Source organism: Rhinoderma darwinii, chromosome 9 (assembly GCF_050947455.1).
Source record: "Rhinoderma darwinii isolate aRhiDar2 chromosome 9, aRhiDar2.hap1, whole genome shotgun sequence".
In the NCBI taxonomy this organism is placed as follows: Eukaryota; Metazoa; Chordata; class Amphibia; order Anura; family Rhinodermatidae; genus Rhinoderma; species Rhinoderma darwinii.
Genome location: NC_134695.1, coordinates 58465744 through 58484672, shown reverse-complemented (window position 1 = coordinate 58484672; position 18929 = coordinate 58465744). Strand labels below are relative to the sequence as shown.

The following is an 18929-nucleotide window of genomic DNA, read 5'->3' as shown; positions in this document are numbered from 1 at the left end:
AAGACGTGCAGATCACTTCTTCAGCCATTTTTGGAGCCGTTTTTCATAGACTCTATAGAAAAACAGCTTAAAAAACGGCCGTTATGAACGTCGCGAAAATCACGAATGGCTTAAAAAACGTCTGAAAATCAGGAGCTGTTTTCCCTTCAAAACAGCTCCGTATTTTCAGACGTTTTTTATTTTGTGTGTGCACATACTCTAACGGACAGTGAATCTGTCTAACTGTACCCAAGTAGGGGATGTATTGGGATAGCGCAACCCTTGTGGTAGCCATCATCCTGGTTGTCACACTATTTTCTTGGTAAAAAAAATAAAAAAAATAAAATGCTGAATAGAATTGTTTACAACCTGACAGATGAGGACCACTCAGGGACGTTATACAGTATATAACGTTCAGCCATATTATTACCACTGCCAAGCGAAGTGAATGACATTGATTACTTTGTTACAATGGCGCCTGTCAAGGGATGGAATATATTGGGCAGCAAGTGAACAGTCAGTTCTTAAAGTTGATGTGTTGGAAGCAGGAAAAATGGGCAAGTGTAAGGATCTAAACATCTCCAAAACAGCAGGTCTTGTTGGGTGTTCCCGGTATGCCCTGGTTAGTACCTACCAAAAGTGATCCAAGGAAGGACATTAATGCGTGGGGAAAGTGAGGGCCCAATACATCCCCAATACAGCCGGTCTGGTCCCACAGAAGAGATGCTGTAGCACAAATTGCTTAAAAAGTTACTGCTGGCTATGATAGAAAGATGTTAGAACACACAGAGCATTGCAGCTTGCTGGGTTTAGGGTTGCGAATCCGCATATCGGTCAGAGTGCCCATGCTGACCCATGTCCACCGCCGAAAGTGCCTACAATGGGCATGTGAGCATCAGAACTGAACCATGAAGCAATGGAAGAAGGTGCCTGGTCTGATGAATCACATTTTCTTTTACATTATGTGGACGGCCGGGTGAGTGAGCGTCACTTACCTGGGGAAGAGATGGCACCAAGATGCACTATGGGAAGAAGACAAGCCGGCTGAGGCAGTGTGATGCTCTGGACAATGTTCTGCTGGAAAACCTTAGGTCCTGACATTCATGTGGATGTTACTTTGACACGTACCACAACATTGCTGATGACCAAGTACAATCCCTTCATGGCAGCGGTATTCCCTAATGGCAGTGGCTTCTTTCAGGAAGGGTTTCAAGAGCATGACCAAGAGTTCAAGGCGTTGAAGACCTCCAATTTCCCCAGATCTCAATCCCATTGAACATCTGTGGGATGTGCTGGAAAACTAAGTCTGATCCATGGAGGCCGCACCTCGCAATTTACAGGACTTAAAGGGATTGTCCAGGATTAGAAAAACATGGCTACTTTCTTCCAGGAACAGCCCCGCACCAGTCCTTGTGTTATTGCAGCTCAGACCCATTAACTTCAATGTAACCAAGATGCAATACCCGACACAACCCATGGACAGGTATGGTGCTGTTCCTGGAAGAAACCAGTCATGTTTTTCTAATTCTGAATAACCCCTTTAAAGGATCTGCTGATAAAGTCTTGCTGCCAGATACCACAGGACACCTTCAAAGGTCTTGTGGAGTCCATGCCTCGACAGGTCAGAGCTGTTTTGGCGGTACAGAGGTGACCAGCACTATTTTAGGAAGATGGATTTAATGCTATGGCTGATCAGATTTTACTAGAGATTATTTTATTTTTGTTTACTGGGGGAATTCTTCTGGCACTGTTTATGGGGTCACTCTAACGGCACTGTTAATGGAGGTACTTGTACTGGTCAGCACTGCTACCTTGCAGCGCTGTTTTCTAATCTGACCAAGGACAAGTTCTTATGTTTTTATTAAGGGCAGAACGTACTAGAGTCATATAAGTGGGATGGGGGCACCAGGACTACCTGTCACAGGTGATTAGGAGTGTGGTGGTGCCAAGCAGCAACTGTAAGAGGCCTACAGTTAATTTTTGCTATGGGGCACCTTACACTATATACGCTACTGGGCATCATATCAACTACAGTGCCTGCTACCCTAGTAGTTACGCTCAAAATTTGGGCAAATCATCTACCTGGGGTTGAAATTGGCCATGCAATGTCTTAGGCTGCATGCACACTTCCATCGGCCGTTGCATGGCCGCTAATGACAGTTCCGTGAAACATGGGCTGCACACGGACGGCTTCCGTGTGCAGTCTGTTGTTTCACTTTCCAAATCAATGAAAAGGCAGTGACTGTTCCGTCAAAAACGGGCAGGAGTAGGACCTGTCCTATTTTTGACGGAACAGCCGCACGGTTCCGTTAAAACATCGGAAGTAGGCATGGCCCATTGAAATTAAAGTGTCAGGGTGCTATCAGTTAAAACAACGGATAGCACCCTGACGGAAAAAACTGAAGTGGGCATCTAAAGTCCATACCTTGAAGAGGCCAGACCTACAAAACTACTACTACAATACAGGGAACTCCTGAGTGTATAATGCTGTATTCATTCCAGTCATCGTTTACTATGTGATTACATATAGGGGGTAGTCCGCCGCTATATGGTCACAGGTAGTTCATAGTCACTTTGTCTTTGTGCAGGTTGGCATGGCATCTGACCAATACAAACGACAGCCTCGTCCCCTCGTATCCGGCTGTCACCACACATTTATTATGCGCTGGACTTCTTTTGTTGTCGTTGTATCTTGTGGTCTGAGCTATGTAGTAGTACTGGTTTTTTGTGTACTTTTTGTATAATTAAGGAGACACTGTCGTTCCCCTCTCCCATGCATGCACAAACTTGCCCAAAAAAGATACCACTGGAAATTCCCAAACCCACCAAGCATAGTGTAAAGAGTTGGGGGATTATCTAAAGCCAGCCATAGACAAGACATGACTGTTGGCCAAAGACGCTAAAAATTGGGTTTGTTTCAACGAGTCTGTTTTATAAGCAATAAAGATAGATAAGCAGATGCCAGACAACTGCTTATCTCTAATAGATAGTTTGGTCTGATCCATTTTCCCCCATCGTCGGATATTGCTGGAGTTTATAGACATTAGACTAGAGGTGTTAGTTATAGGGGGTGCAGAGGTTGCGGTCGCACCCAGGCCTCCAGCGCTGGCGATCACAAGTAACCCTGTTCCGTTGACAGTACCGCAATCAGTACAATTTTTGTCCAATCCCGTCAACTAGTGTAATCACTATCAAGTACATAAATGTCGAAATACCGGAATATAGCCCTTCCTCAGATGGACATGTGTGATTTTGACAGTAGGGGTTGAAACTAGATTTTATCTAGAGAAGAAGATGAACGGGTCAAGCGCAAATATTCAAAATGGCAGCCCCCATTGTATATACATATTTGCCACAGAATATAAAAGCATGGATATTATATAGAGAAAAAAGGTAAGAATGAAATTAGGCTGCTGTAAGGAATTGATTAAAAAAAAAATGGATGGTGACAGATTCTCATTACGGTCAGACTTTTTGTAGCTCCAATTTCAACTGAACTCTGCATAATCTGTAATCTGAGTAATCTCAGCCATTAGTGTGTGAGTAAGGACAATAAGATTGCACTCTGTCTTGTCTAGGGAGGTGCTCCGTGAAGGACAATTTACGGAATTCTGTTGCTATGGTTACAGACTTTAAACAAACTGATTTATTTCCTTTGGCAATCTCAGTTGAGGAGCACGTGGTTGGCTGAGATCTTTCCCTCTCGCCTGATGAACAACGGTGCCTGACCCCTAGAACGAGCCTCTATGTCATTGTCAGTGTAGTGACGTAATGCGCTGAGCTCTGCCCAACAGAACCCGAGAAGAACGCAAAACCATAACTGAGATCACTAATCCTCACGATGAAAGATTTGGAAAACAACCACCATGTTATAGGGAATAACATAAAAACAGTTCACAAATTTACAGGGATTTTCCAGGCACAAATAAATAAACGTCTATGGTTCCATACAAAGTGGTAACCTGAAGCCTACAATGTGCCATTTACAATACTGGTGTTTCTAAAAATGTATCCAGGGGCCTTTGGGGCTCCATCAGGCATTAGGGCCCAGGTGTGAATACAACCTTTTGCACCCCTATAGTTACGCCCCTGGCTTCAGTATGTAGCTTTGATCAAGCACTGCCTCCCCCGCCGCCACCTGCTCCCTGCCGTACATGATGAGGTGTCATCCATAATCACGACCTGCTGAGCGGTGACATTCCCACGGACATCACAACACGCTCTATAAAAGGGCTGATCATGGATCACAATGAGGATGTGCCACCGGCCCTTCTGCCCCGAGGAAGTGAAAAGATAATAGTTTTTTTCTATTTTTTTTTTTATTTTCTTTTATTACTAGTCCAGTATAAAAGAGGAAACAGATGAGGAGTGACAGAATAAAATGTATTTATATATTCATGTTCAAGGATCCTGTGGGCAAACAGACTCTCACTTAATAGGGGCATACGGGCATATACCAGATGTCCATACAGAGGAGAAGCAATGTACTAAGCACACTCACTACATTCTCAGTGCATCATGTGACATAGCATGCCCATTACTTCCGATCAAGGCAAATTAGGTGACAACCCAAAAGGCCCACCAAAGCCACAGTGTTAATGCATTCTTAGGGGGCAGTGCATTGTCAGACACTGGATAGGATGGGGTCCCCCCTGTATAGGGGTCTCTATGTGTAGATACATAAATATATATGTATGTGTGTTTACAATCTCTACGATCCATTTTTATACAGTGTCTATTAATATTAAGAACGAAACCGCTTCTCACTACGACTCGGTGAAGGAAAGAGTAAATGTTCCGCCTGCAGAGCTATATGATAAATGTCGACACGACAACTAAAGCCAGATGTAATATAGCAATGCGGAGTCCAGACACTGCTGGGATATTTTATATCTCTACTGTGATCTAGAGCGGCTTCTAAAAGAGACGGCCTGACTCATAGACGGAACTTTCTACAATGAGGCAACTGTGGGACAAATCCACTCTATATACAGTATAATCTAGAATTATAGTCTAGAATAACCAAGAGATTTTCTCAACGTGAGACCCCCAGTGAAGCAATGGGCACTGATAGAGAATTGTACATATTCACCCACCTCTATTTACCATATCTCCCTGATACGAACGTTTTTTGCGCTGGAGCTATAGGGTCATATCTGACCGGGCAGCTGATTCTACATATAGTTTGTATGTGTTTCGATACAGCCTCCCGAAAATCCAGTTATATCACTGGCCTCCTATTAAATGGGCACTGCAGAATAAGTCAGTGCTAAATAACTAATGAGAAATACATACTTAACGCTGACCCGTTCTTCACACGATGAGTCATCCACTCGCCAATATAATAATATTAGCCCTGACAAATGTACTGAAACCCAGTGCGTATGTCTGCAGAAAGTCAATGAGTCCTACCAATCAATGCGACCCAAGAATCCAGCGCAATAATGATCTATGTAGAACTACATGGAGGTCCGAAAAAAGGCAACAGCCTAGGAGGGGCAGCAGCGTATATCCGCCTGGACATAGAGGGGCTTTTTTAAAGTGTCTCTTCTTCCATACAAGCCTTTACGTGACCACTGGCCAGTTTTGTGGCACAGAATACTGGTCTCAATAATACAACCCAGTAGGTGATGTTAAGAAGGGAAAGGAGTCTAAGATGCCACAAATCTATCAAACAGCGGGCACGTCATTGGAAAATGTGGCGCCTCTTCAGCCTAGCACCGCTAGCTTTAGGCAATCCATCTATCAGCCATTATTAGGCCCCGTTCACACAGAGTTTTTCTGCAGGCAGAAAATTGTGCCTGTAAAAATCAGCTCCGGTTTTTTTAAGTGCTTTTGCACCACAGGCGTTTTTTTGCCGCATTTTTTTTAACTCTTTGTTCAACAGGCAAGCGAGCGGTTCACAAAACACGTAAAAAAAACGCGTCAGCCTCAAGATAGGGCGTGTCGTTTCTTTTTCCTGGGAGCGTTTTTTTCTGCACGTGGGGGAAAAAAACGCCTCCACCTCCCATTGTAATCAATGGGAGGCAATTTAGTTCGGTTTTTGTCACTTTTTTGTCCTGGTTTCCACAGCAAAAAACTTGTAAAAGAACTCCATGTGAACAGGGCCTAAATAAAACTGCCCGGTAGTATTTTTACCTTTATGGGTCGCTCATATTTGTCTGACACTGACATACATACGGTATATAAAGACAATCAACTTTTTGGAAGATATTGCCCTCTTGCCCTTATCTGTGGGAATGATTCCTGCCTTTAAATACTGCCATCACTTCAGGTGTCCATACACACTAGACTAACGTCAGTAAAACCCAACGATTTCTTCAGGACCAGCCGACCATCTAATGTAAATCGGATGTTTGGCCGACATTAGTTCAGCAGATGTTGGGGAAGAAAAGATCGGGCATTGTGAATATCAGAGATGTCTGGCAGCGGTTTTCTCCGCAGTGAGAACTGGGGAAGTTGGGAGGGATAGTTTTCGGCCGAATGGGCATTCGGCCGACAGCTCTTGCAGGTTTATGGTCACCTTTAGACTAACATATGGAAATGAGCCATTTAGGCTACATTTTACCTGTTCCACTTCCCACCTCCTGCCATCTGCTCAGAGACGTACTACTTGCTCATCTACAATCAAAATGTACCAAAAATCTATTTTCATCTTATGTATTTTTGGAAAGCCAAAATTGCCCTGTAGGACATCACTGAGGCCTGTAAACTCAATTCTTATTAAATAATGCACGCGGCCATGTGCACATCCCGCGATTTGCGGGCGGCTCGCAGGTGACACTCCGCAGCCGTCCGACCCAAAAATCACGGTCGTGCACATGGCTACGGTCGTGTGAATGAGGCCTTAATCTGTGTTGCATGGATCCATAACACAACGCCCCTACACTGCTATGGGCCCAAAATGTAGCTCTGTGTACCTGTCACATCATATTTAACAGTGCCTACATTTTTATATGAAATCTGTGAGGAGAAAAAAAATGGTGGCATGTACCAACGCATGTCTTATTATGGAGGTAGCATCGCTTCTAGGGAGAAATATGGTGCCGCATGAAGACACAATATGATGCCACACTGGAATTACATAGTAGCCTGTCTATTAGGGAGATTCTCTACCCAACAGATTTATTTTATACAATCTTATAGGATCATCTCATATACTGGAATATCTGATAATGTGATTCCTGACAGAGAGCGGATACACAGCGTCCTCTGTTGTTGTAAGAACAGATATATGGGCTCCTTGATTTCCAATTGCTAATTTAAGAGGATATATGGCAAGTCCACCCCTGAGTTTACATGACTGAAAAACTTGTGATGTCACAGCAGATTACCTGATAGAAACACACTTGTGATGTCACAGCAGATTACCTGATAGAAACACACTTGTGATGTCACAGCAGATTACCTGATAGAAACACACTTGTGATGTCACAGCAGATTACCTGATAGAAACACACTTGTGATGTCACAGCAGATTACCCGATAGAAACACACTTGTGATGTCACAGCAGATTACCTGATAGAAACACACTTGTGATGTCACAGCAGATTACCCGATAGAAACACACTTGTGATGTCACAGCAGATTACCTGATAGAAACACACTTGTGATGTCACAGCAGATTACCTGATAGAAACACACTTGTGATGTCACAGCAGATTACCTGATAGATACACACTTGTGATGTCACAGCAGATTACCTGATAGAAACACACTTGTGATGTCACAGCAGATTACCTGATAGAAACACACTTGTGAGGTCACAGCAGATTACCTGATAGAAACACACTTGTGATGTCACTGCTGCTTAGCTGATGGAAACAGTTGCGATGTTACCTCATTTTAACACACTTGTGATGTCACAAAAGCTGACAGACGTATGTCGCCACAATAGCTTACTTGATTGACAGAGTTGGGATGTCACAGCAGTTACTTAACTAAAACACAATTGTGGTGTCACAGAAGCTTAACTACCATAAAGGCATTTGTGATGTCACAGCTATCTACCAGACTTAAACATGTGACATCAACAACAGTGCGCCCCTGCGAGAAATACAGTTTCATCTTTATGATCTTTGCTACAAATGTATAGAAAATTCTTACTATCAGATCTTTACATGCACAATAAAATCCCTTTACTTCAGCATCCAATAGTCCACAAAGTCCAACACTTGTTTAGGGACAGAACTTCAAGATAATCTTAAATCCCAAAAAACACGAAGCAGATGGTAGGATATGTGATGTTAGCAGCATATATGGGGGTTCTCTGCCCTTACAAATAAATTTATATTAGTATCCAGAATGTTTGATAATCCAGCACCTTCTGGGTCATGTTAATGATTAAAGGAACCGCTCTGTATACATTTTAAAGAGAAACCTCCTGCAGACCGGTCCACACCTCCAAAACGTGAATTTTTAGGTGTGACGGCAGATTATGATAAGTATCCCACCCATGTCACACACTCAGGGGTCCAAGAAGCTGAGATACAGGGAGCTGTTTGACAGGGTTCAAAACAAAGGATAAAGAAGTCAAAAACTGTTAATGTTACTTAGGAACAGCAATTGACTGTTGACCACCAACTCCTCAGTGTGAAGACCCTGTCAAACAACACTGCAAATCTCAGCTCCTGGAACTACACAAATAGGGACGAGGAGGGGGTGGGATATTGTATTAACTGCTGTCCCACCTGAATATTCAGTATGAGATACGTTACATTGAAGTGAACCCTTCTGATCTGTTGTATGGATGTGGTTTACAGACAAACGTTGCCACATCTGATCGTGGCTGAATCTTTATGTCTGTGACCTGTCACATTATCTGTATTCCACCAATCACAGGGACAGAACAGCAGCACAGGTAAATAATATACCTGATCGTATCAGCAGAATGTGACAACTGTGCACAAAGAAATGACAAAGTGTGAGAAAATGGAAACATATAACAACGACACAAAATACAATTCTGCTGTTACTTATATATAATGTGTATACAAATAACACAGAGGAAAGCCATTTATCTATCTATCTCCTTATATCTATCTATCTATCTACTTATATCTATCTATCATCTATCTATCTCATATCTATCTATCTATCTACTTATATCTATCTATCTATCTATCTATCTATCTATCTACCTCATGTCGATCTAATATCTATCTATCTATCTATCTATCCCATATCTATCATCTATCTATCTATGGATCTATCTATCTACCTCATGTCTATCTAATATCTATCTATCTATCTATCTATCTATCTATCATGAGCTGGAATATGTGAATTTAGGCCAACATTATATCCAATTCAACAGTATCTGACACACAAGGAACCACAATTGACTGACTATTGAACGATCACACTATGTGCCTGTATTCTGTAGGTGACTGATGTTATTCTGCCATGCACCTGCATACAATCTCAGCGGCATAGCCGGTTAACCCACGCAACAATGGCATCTCAAGAGCATATGCATATGTACAAATACAGGGCATGATCGTTTCCCCCTGGGTATACCCTGCCACTTCCTATAATCTATATGTAACAGCTCCCAGGTGGATGGTGCAGTATGGCATCGCTGTTGCACTTGCAGCAGACTGCACCCCCCTGTCCTCTCCTCTTACCTTGCACTGGGTGCTGCAGCGCTGAAATCAGGGCCACCAGCAGCATTGCTGAACATCTGGCCCATGCTGCTCCTTGAGGTGGGCATCTGCATACAGTCCATCCCTGTGCCACCATGGAAAGGAAGCCTTGACCTGCTCCACCAAGCCACTTCTCAGCAGGAGACATTAGTGGGGGTTAAGCAGGTATCCGAAATGCATGAGAAGCAATCTCCCCTTGGATCATGAGCTGTCATTGGTGCATCCAACTGTAAGAGAGGTCCCCTGGGTGCTGGTGCAGGGCTAGGTGTTCATCAGGGTAGCTCAGGTACTGGATCTGGTGACAGATGACCCAGGTGGACCTGTTCTGGCCGGCTGGGGGTGTGGTCATTCAGTGTTTCTGTTGCTCTGGGGATGCAACTGTTATTGCAGCTTGGAAACGTCTTTTCATTGAGAAAGAGATCACGTAGCAACCAGCTAAAAACGCATTCACAGCAGCGAGAACTGGCAGGACCAAGGCGACCTCTGCTGGTAAAACAGGGGAAGGTCAGGAGCAGGACCTCGGAGATTACACAGAGCAGCACAGATACTGGACCAACTGATATTTATCGACTGAGGAATCAGGAACCTGAGCTGGGAGATAGTGGGAGACCATTTACATACCTGCAAACATCCACACAACGTCTATTATCTGTACTGAGATGGTTGCCATCTAGCGGCAGAGTGTGAGTATGACGGTCAGAGTGCAATGTCATGATAGCTATACTAGTCCTTCTCAATGAGTTAGAATATCAAAAAGTTAATTTTATTTCAGTTATTCAATTAAAAAAGTGAAATTCATATTCTGGGTTTTCATTAACTGTTACCATAATCATCAACATTAAAAGAAAAACCTGCTGGAAATATTTCACTCTGTGTGTAATGAATCTATAGAATATATGAGTTTCACTTTTTTAATTGAATTACTGAAATAAATTAACTTTCTGATGATATTCTAACTCATTGAGAAGGACTAGTATGTGCACTAAAGCTGGCCATAGACCTTTTTCTTAAAAAAAAATAACCAATATTTTTTGTAACTTTATAAAAAAAAGTGTCATATAAAGTAAACAATTTGATATGCAATTGACCACTGGAAATCTACAAGTAATATCTTTAATGGCCCACAGCATGTCAAAATTTCCAAATACATCAATTACAATACAAAAAAAACAAAAACGTATCTTCCTGATAATTGACACAATATTGACAAATGTTTGTAGCCTTTCGCCAATGGTTGTTATTGGCTTTTCGGCTTGGGATTTATTAAAGGCTACGTCTATATTTAAAGCTCTCCTAGTTTTGTTTCTACAGCTCTTCTGCAAACCGATGTGTCTCTTTGGTAACAGACTACAAGCCCAACCCTATGTAGTCTGATCCTGCATTCATACTCCGTTTAATCGGTCACCTACTTCTTTGTACATTTGGTAGGTTACAAGAAGTAGGGAACAGATAAAAAGGGAGTATGACATTGATTAGACTACTTATTTTTTTTTTTAGTCTGCTACCATGGAGATATACAAGTCTGCATAGGGGCTGAATACCCCAAAAAAAAAATATTTTCATTTTTGCTCTTATGTTAGGTACATTCTAGTGGGATGAGGGACAAGTATAAGGGTTGCAGATGAGGAAATCACAAATGTGAATAGCATTGATTCCATGTGTTGCAATCACTTCATTGGTGCCAGGGGGTATGACCTCCAATTATATATACAATATTGGGGTACACAATATAAAAGTTTGCGCTCCCTCATCCGGGTCGGACTGGTTTGCCAGGGGATCCCACTGTAAGCCTGCTTTAACAGTACGGAGGCTTTAATTAACAGCAGAAGAGAACCCCATTTGGAGGGGACTTTGCAGCCCATCACTTGCCTCTAGGGTCTATTTCACAATGAAATGATTCACAATATATCCAGGGCATATTATTGACGACCTGTCTTGTGTGGGCAATTATAACAAAGATTACGATGCAATTAAAAGCTGACGTGCACATGTTCTTTATAGATGGAGGATGTGCCAGAGGAATCCCCGGCCGACACTGTCCCTCCGTGAGATAAATGGTTAATTTATCTAATTTTGGTCAAAAATATAACCAAAACCCATGTGAATGTGTTAGGGTATGTGCACACGATGAGAGGCATTTACGTGTGAAAAGACAGACTGTTAACAGCTGCCTCGTTTCACACGTAAATGCTCCTCCTCGTAATTTACGAGGCGTCTGAGACGCTCGTAAATCTTGAGCTGTGCTTCATTGAGTTCAATGAAGAACAGCTCAAATTACGTGGCAAAGAAGTGCCCTGCACTTCTTTGCCGAGGCAGTCCATTTACGCGTCGTCGTTTGACAGCTGTCAAACGACGACGCGTAAATTACAGGTCGTCGGCACAGTACGTCGGCAAACCCATTCAAATGAATGGGCAGATGTTTGCCGACTTATTGTAGCCCTATTTTCAGGCGTAAAATGAGGCATAATACGCCTCGTTTACGCCTGAAAATAGGTCGTGTGAACCCAGCCTAACTTTTCTGACGTAGTATGCTGTAGCTGTGCTGCAGTTATTCAATATGGACATCAATCTTATGATGAGAGGTGTAAGGGATGTGGAAGGAGCACCAGGCCCTGGTGTCTGAAGGGGCCCAATAACTACTCTACCGCATGATGTCACCAGGAGCTTTATGTGATCAGTGCTGCAGTGTAAATGAAAGCGTCCTTCGCTACTTCTTTGCCTGTATCATTATCCATATTGAGCTGGAATGTAGATTGGCCCGACTGACCTGAAAAGCGATTTACTCCAAGTGACTACGGACGGTAACACAAGCCGCGCTGCACTTTTTCACATGGGTTGCCTTCAATCTTTGCAGTTTTGCATGCACTTGGTCAAGAATCTTTTGGCAGGAATAAACACAGCAGCTTTAAAGAGGTTGTCGTCGTAATACAACACCTTTAAGTGGCTGTGCTTATTCTTGCTATAGGGCATGTGCCCCTCACAGGGGGGGCGGGGGTCTACTGTTTTATAAGCTAGAGTGGAGATCTACTAAGTAAGTGCAGCTCTTGTTTTGGCGGACTTGTCCCGGCTATGTCTTACATTGTCGCCATGTAAGAATACATAATTTGGCTGGACTAAACTTCCGGGAGCCAGCCAATTGAGGGCTTGATTCCAAATACCCTAAAAATCTAAAGTAAAATATTGAAATCACAGGCAGATCCAATTTGCGTTAAACTTCATCATGGCAGCTCATAATGTGACTCAGTAGTGTGTATGGCCCGACGTGCCTGTAGGCATTCCTGACGTCTGGGCATGCTCCTGATGAGATGGCTGGATCAGGGCATCTGCGAGCTCCAGGACAGTCTGTGCCACTACTCAGCAGCATCAGATCCACCGATTCATAATGTCCCAGAGGTTCTCCATAGGATTCAAGTCTGCGTAGCGTGAGGCCAGTCAATGGCATTAATGCCTTCGTCATTCAAGAACAGCCTACACCGTCTGACCACATGAGGCCGGGCATTGTCCTACACCTGGAACCCAGGGCCCATTGCATCAACATAAGGTCTGACAATGGCTGAGAAATTCATCCTGGTACCTAATATTGGTCAGGGAACCATTGGCTATCATGTGAAGTTTGTGCGGCCCTCCAAGGATGTCTACCCAGCCCATCACTGACCCCCCTCGCCAATCCGGTCATGATGGATGATTTTGCAGGCACCATAACATTCACCACGGCGCATCAACACTTTTCCAGGCTTGTGTACCCACCCCCTCCCTTTCCGTGTAAAAAGCCTGTGCGGAATGTAATTTCATCATACAGGAAGTTCTGGTCCCTGGTGTATGCAACACAGATTTATCCCATTGACTCATGGACTGAGAGGGTGTCACCAATGGCCTATTTAGCCACGGTGAACTAAAGACATGGTCGAAGCTTCGAGATTTGGTATGACACCTGCTTTACCGTGCAAGTGCCAGTGTTGCTACATGTCACCAGCACTGTGACTTCTCCACTGCCAAGAAGACGGGCTGCGGGCCCCAGTGCCAGAACCTGAATATGGCGGTTTTGTAAGGGGGGTGATCAACAGGTGGTCTTCGGAGCAGATGAATTCATCCTGTAATATCAGTGATTTATGGTAGTTCTGTATGTTACGTGGAATAAATGACACATGAAAACGTTTGGAATTGCTGCAATATATATTTTAATTCAAAGTGAATTTAGACAATAATACACCATAAATTCATATTTTTGACACTCACCAAAATAGTTACCTGGAAAACCCGCTTTTTGTGACAAAGTACAGAAGCCTTGGTCACATTGAAAATCACTGAGAACTAGAGAGAAATACTATCGCAAACTGTAACAAGACATACATCCATAAAAATGTTTCCCAGTCCTCATATTAGAATATTGCACAGTGCAACTGCTACATGGCAAAACTAGTGTAGCATTAAAATCAAAAAGCCCAAAAACAAAAATTTAAATAACAAATGATAAAAAAAATGAAAGCCACAAAACTACCATTTGTTAAACAGTAACAATTCAAAACTTTTGTAATCAAATTAAAAACAAAGCTGGATTTCTAAACAGTCCTACAACTTGCAGCATGAGTTAACTTTTACTTGTTGCAAGCCAACGTAAATCACAAGTATAGCAGTAAATACGGAGTTAATTCAAAACCCAAACCAAAATCGGTTAGTACAGTAGCATATGTAGTAACACCCTGAATGGGTAATCCTCTAAATACAATGAACCTGTAGAAAATAAATAGGAAACTGGTTGTGAATAAGCACCTCTGCGGCCACGCAGTGTTTTATTTAAACCGATGGGGGAGGGAGAGACTAAAACGGAGAGAGATCGAAAGAACTGATTTGTTGTCTGCACCATAACGGCAACTGTTATGTGTGACCTCCAGCAATCAACTAATCTGTGGAAGAACCCGCCAGCAACTGTACAATTTCCCTGCAGCGCCACCACAGGGGAAATGAGATATTACACATTTCCTTTTGAAAACAACGGGCTGGCCATGTAATGCACAAACATGTTAGGTCCTCCGAAGTGGAGGACGCTCGTTGTAGCTCCTAAACAGGCAATTTCTTTCACCAGAATCAGACACCCCCATTAACAAACAAACAAACAGTGCCATACAGGGCAACTGGTAATGGAATCTATGGACAGTTCAATAGGGAACAAAGTTTTTGAGTTTTTAAAAGGTAATCCATCTCTTTTTCTTTGAAAGCAAGTTAGACATTTCTAGGTTATTTATAAGGCATGAGGTGCCTCCATATTGCTTATGAGACATACATGTTTTGGGGCACCTTCCAACATTACACAATACTATAATGATAATTCAAAGGAAGGGATGGAATATGTATTATAGTGGGGTCATGGAGAAGGAATAGGAGTTCAGCTTCACTGTTGGACCTGTGCCGGGTCACAATGTTTAACAAAGCACGGTCAGAACTACCGCTGGTTCCTATATCACAAGGGCAGATGGAACAACACTGTATGGGCATCTGGGGCAAAGAGGGGCATTTGACCAATGCAATGAGGGACATCTGTGCCCGTAGTAGGAGATATTAATATGGAATAATTTACAGTATTTCATGCGGAAACCAATGTCATGAAGAATTGCCTTTACGTACTCTTTAATACTAGAGATAGTCACCTATACACGTGGTCACCTATGTTCTTATGGAGCAGCTCATTTTTAAAGCTTACTGAACACTACTTTGGGCCCCAGAGTATGGATGAATGATTGGGTTTCCTGCCTTTTAGGTAGTAGAAGACCCCAAAAATGACAACAGCCCTATTGCCACCATATAATGATTGCCACAATAGGCGGCATTCACTTATTTAGACAATGAAGAATTCTAGAAACAATCCGTCAAAAATAAAATCCAGTGGACCCTCTTTTTACCCACACCCTAGGACAGGAACCTCAGTGACTTTTCCTCCTTTTACATGGTCTAGTAGCACACTTGGGAGTATTATAATGACATAATAACAACCTAAACCAGCAAGTCATTTGCCTAAGCAATAAAGGACAGCAACGTTACTTTCTTCTACACTCACTCTGGATGAGGGCCGGTAGGCAAATCTCCACTCAGACCTCCACCTAAAACAGGTGCTACAGCTCCCAAGTCCCAGCAGGGTATACTTCACCCATTAGGCTCATGCGCAGTTGTATATTTAGAGCTAAGGATGAGGTAGGCTCGTTTCATTAGGAGAAACTTTCTTGATCGCACAGGACAGGATCCAATCCCTGATCGCACAGGAGAGGATCCAATCCCTGATCGCACAGGAGAGGATCCAATCCCTGATCGCACAGGAGAGGATCCAATCCCTGATCGCACAGGAGAGGATCCAATCCCTGATCGCACAGGAGAGGATCCAATCCCTGATCGCACAGGAGAGGATCCAATCCCGTCCTTGGCACTAAATATACTGCATGAAGCAGTAATATGGTCGTGAACCTAAGATGACTTCCCCCCTTTGACAGACAGACCCACTGACATGTTCTCTGGTCACATTCCAAGCAAAATGCAAAAATAAAAACTCTTAAAAGGAAATTTAAGGTCTCATCTTTAACAGATGTAGAGCAAAGGACCTTGAAGAGGACATAGGTAGAACAATTTGCTGTGCAAGGAGGTATGCCGGATTCCTATAAATACACACTAAGAATCTCAGGCCTGACGTGCTCCATGGAGTATGTTCACCAGCACCGATAAGTATTGCAGAACCGCCACCTGTTGATTCCCACTAAGCTTTCAAAAGCTCTACAAGTTACCACCGAGACGTTATTACCGTGCATGTATGAACGTGGACTAACAGGCTGAAAGAGCAGGCACAACATGACGTCCCGATCACTGGGACCTTGTAGCTTTCCTGACCTACTGTATGTACAAAAGAGGAGACAGCCACGAGTAGGTGCAGAGCGCGGGCAGGATCTCGGCTCAGCTTTTGTTAATGACAATCTTATTAATAGAAGCGGTGACTGCTTCGCATTAAACATGTAAAGTGCTGAGTACACGATCAGAGCTATACAAATTATACACATATATACATTTTAGCCAAGTTAAAATAACTCAGGGGTGAAGCTTGTTATATAAATAGAAGCACAGCAGTTCATTTAGTTTGGTTAATACGGCACATGGCTACAGACAGGGGGCGCAATGCACCTGCTCTTAGCGGAGTCTTAGGCCTGCCTCACACGGCCGCGTTCGGTTTGTGATATACGGACCGTATGTCGGCCATATATCCCGGAACGCACACAGTTCAGGGGGCCGGACCACTAGCATCAGTCACCCATGCTGCGGTTAGTCACTGCCTCCCCGCGGGACTACTGTCCCATACTATAATCTTTTCAGTACGGGACACTAGTCCCGCGGGGAGGCAGTGACCCACATTATCATGGATGACTGATGCTAGGAGTCCGGCTCCCTGAACAGTGTTCATTCCGAGAATTACGGCCGACACATGGTCCATATCTAATGGACTGAACATGGCTGTGTGAAGCAGACCTTAAAGGGACACCAAACAAAGCATACTCGTTTTATTATAAGGGCGGCTAATAACATTCACAAAGCTACATGTAAATGTAACTAGAGACTCTCAGTCTCCCCCTCCAGCCAGATAATAATAATTGATACCAGGGAAAATAGATGGTATTTAAAGAGTCTCTGTCACCAGTTTATTACTGCCCTATCCCCTACCTAATCCAATAGGCGCTTTAATGTAGAGAACAGTTTTTTGTTTTTTTTTTAAAGTTTATTTTTGACCAAGTTATGAACATTTTAAGATTTATGCAAATTTGTTCTTAATGCCCAACTGGGTGTTTTTTTTACTTTTGACCAAGTGGGCGTTGTAAAGAAATGTGTAGGACACTGACCAATCAGCGTCATACACTTCTCTTCATTCCAGCCTAGCTTGATCCAGAGCACAGCGTGATCTCGCGAGATCACGCTGTGACGTCACTTCCCCCCGCAGGTCCTTCACCGGAGCAACGGAAGACTGAGCAAGCATCGCCTCCAGCCGTGCCAGGACGATTATCCAATATCTGCAGTGGCTGGAGGCAATGTCTGTTAAGTCTTCCATCGCTCTGGTGAAGGACACGCGGGATGAAGTGACGTCACAGTGTGATCTCGCGAGATCACGCTGTGCTGTGGATCAAGCTGGGCTGGAATGGAATTAAGAGAAGTGTATGATGCTGATTGGTCAGTGTCATACACTTTTCTTTACAACGCCCACTTGGGCAAAAGTAAAAAAAACAAAAACGCCCAGTTGGGCATTAAGAACAAATTTGCATAAATCTTAAAATGTTCATAACTTGGTCAAAAATAAACGTTTAAAAAAAAACAAAAAAAAAACAAAAAAAAAAAACAGTAGTTTATGTTAAAGCGCCTATTAGATTAGGTAGGAGATAGAGCAGTTATCTGGTGACAGAGCCTCTTTAGTGTAGCACGTACATGAGATATACTTTAGGTTTAGTGTTTCTTTAATTTAGCTTTTTATAACTGTTCCTCTTTAATACATTGCAACGATTCTTACGTGATCAGAATCCCTAAATGCACCGTACGAAGAATTAGCACCGACAATCATTACACCTGACGTTGTCCTTCATTCACAAAGCTAGGCAAGATACTGCAGTCCTATTTGCTTGGGATGTGCTTCCCAATATGAAGTTGTCACTTTATGATGCTGCAAAAGCCTCATCAGACCTAACAGACCTGACTATCGTAAGCTGCAAACACAGTCCTCCCCACAAGCAAGAGATGCGTCTTTAAAAGACTCATTAAAACACTTTGTGGATTCAGGTTAAACTTGTCGCCACCAAACAGGATTGTCAACGTCCAGATGACCAACACCGCAGGCGGTCAATAAGGGTGCAGTCACATGTGGCATCATTTCCGTTATGGAAAAACCAGCTGCGGAAATCTACATCATGTATTCCTTTGGGTGGAAAGAAAAATCGGCAACGCGTATAAGGTTTCAACTTCTGTGCACAATTTCTCCCCTGCGGAAATACTCTCCGCAGCGTTTTCAGTATAATTTGCGGATATTGGATGCACAATTTCATCATAGACTTCAATGCAATTTGAAATACGCAACAGGATCCGCAACAAGATACGCAATAGTTATTCCGCTGCGGGATTACTTTTGCAGATTGCGGCATATTATTACGCCAAATGTGAATGCACCCTAACAGCGACGGCGTTACATATCATTGCTACCAGACTATGACAATTAGGGGTCCACTGTCCATTGTGTTGCATGTAAATAAACTAAACTGGTAAATTCCACCCATCAATTATTTGGCGGTACTTAT

General features: G+C 43.0%; 1 protein-coding gene across 5 annotated transcripts in view; it reads right to left on the bottom strand.

Moving 5' to 3' along the window:
- KIAA1549L (KIAA1549 like) overlaps positions 1-10167 on the bottom strand; it is a 125879-nt gene extending 115712 nt beyond the window's left edge. For 3 of the 5 annotated variants that reach the window (XM_075837777.1, XM_075837779.1, XM_075837780.1), the window contains exon 1: positions 9607-10167. In XM_075837777.1, coding sequence (XP_075693892.1) covers positions 9607-9772 — 166 coding nt within the window. In that variant the 5' untranslated portion in view covers positions 9773-10167. The remainder of the gene's footprint in view (positions 1-9606) is intronic. The other 2 variants (XM_075837778.1, XM_075837781.1) reach the window with 1 other exon arrangement.
- Positions 10168-18929: the final 8762 nt, after the last annotated feature.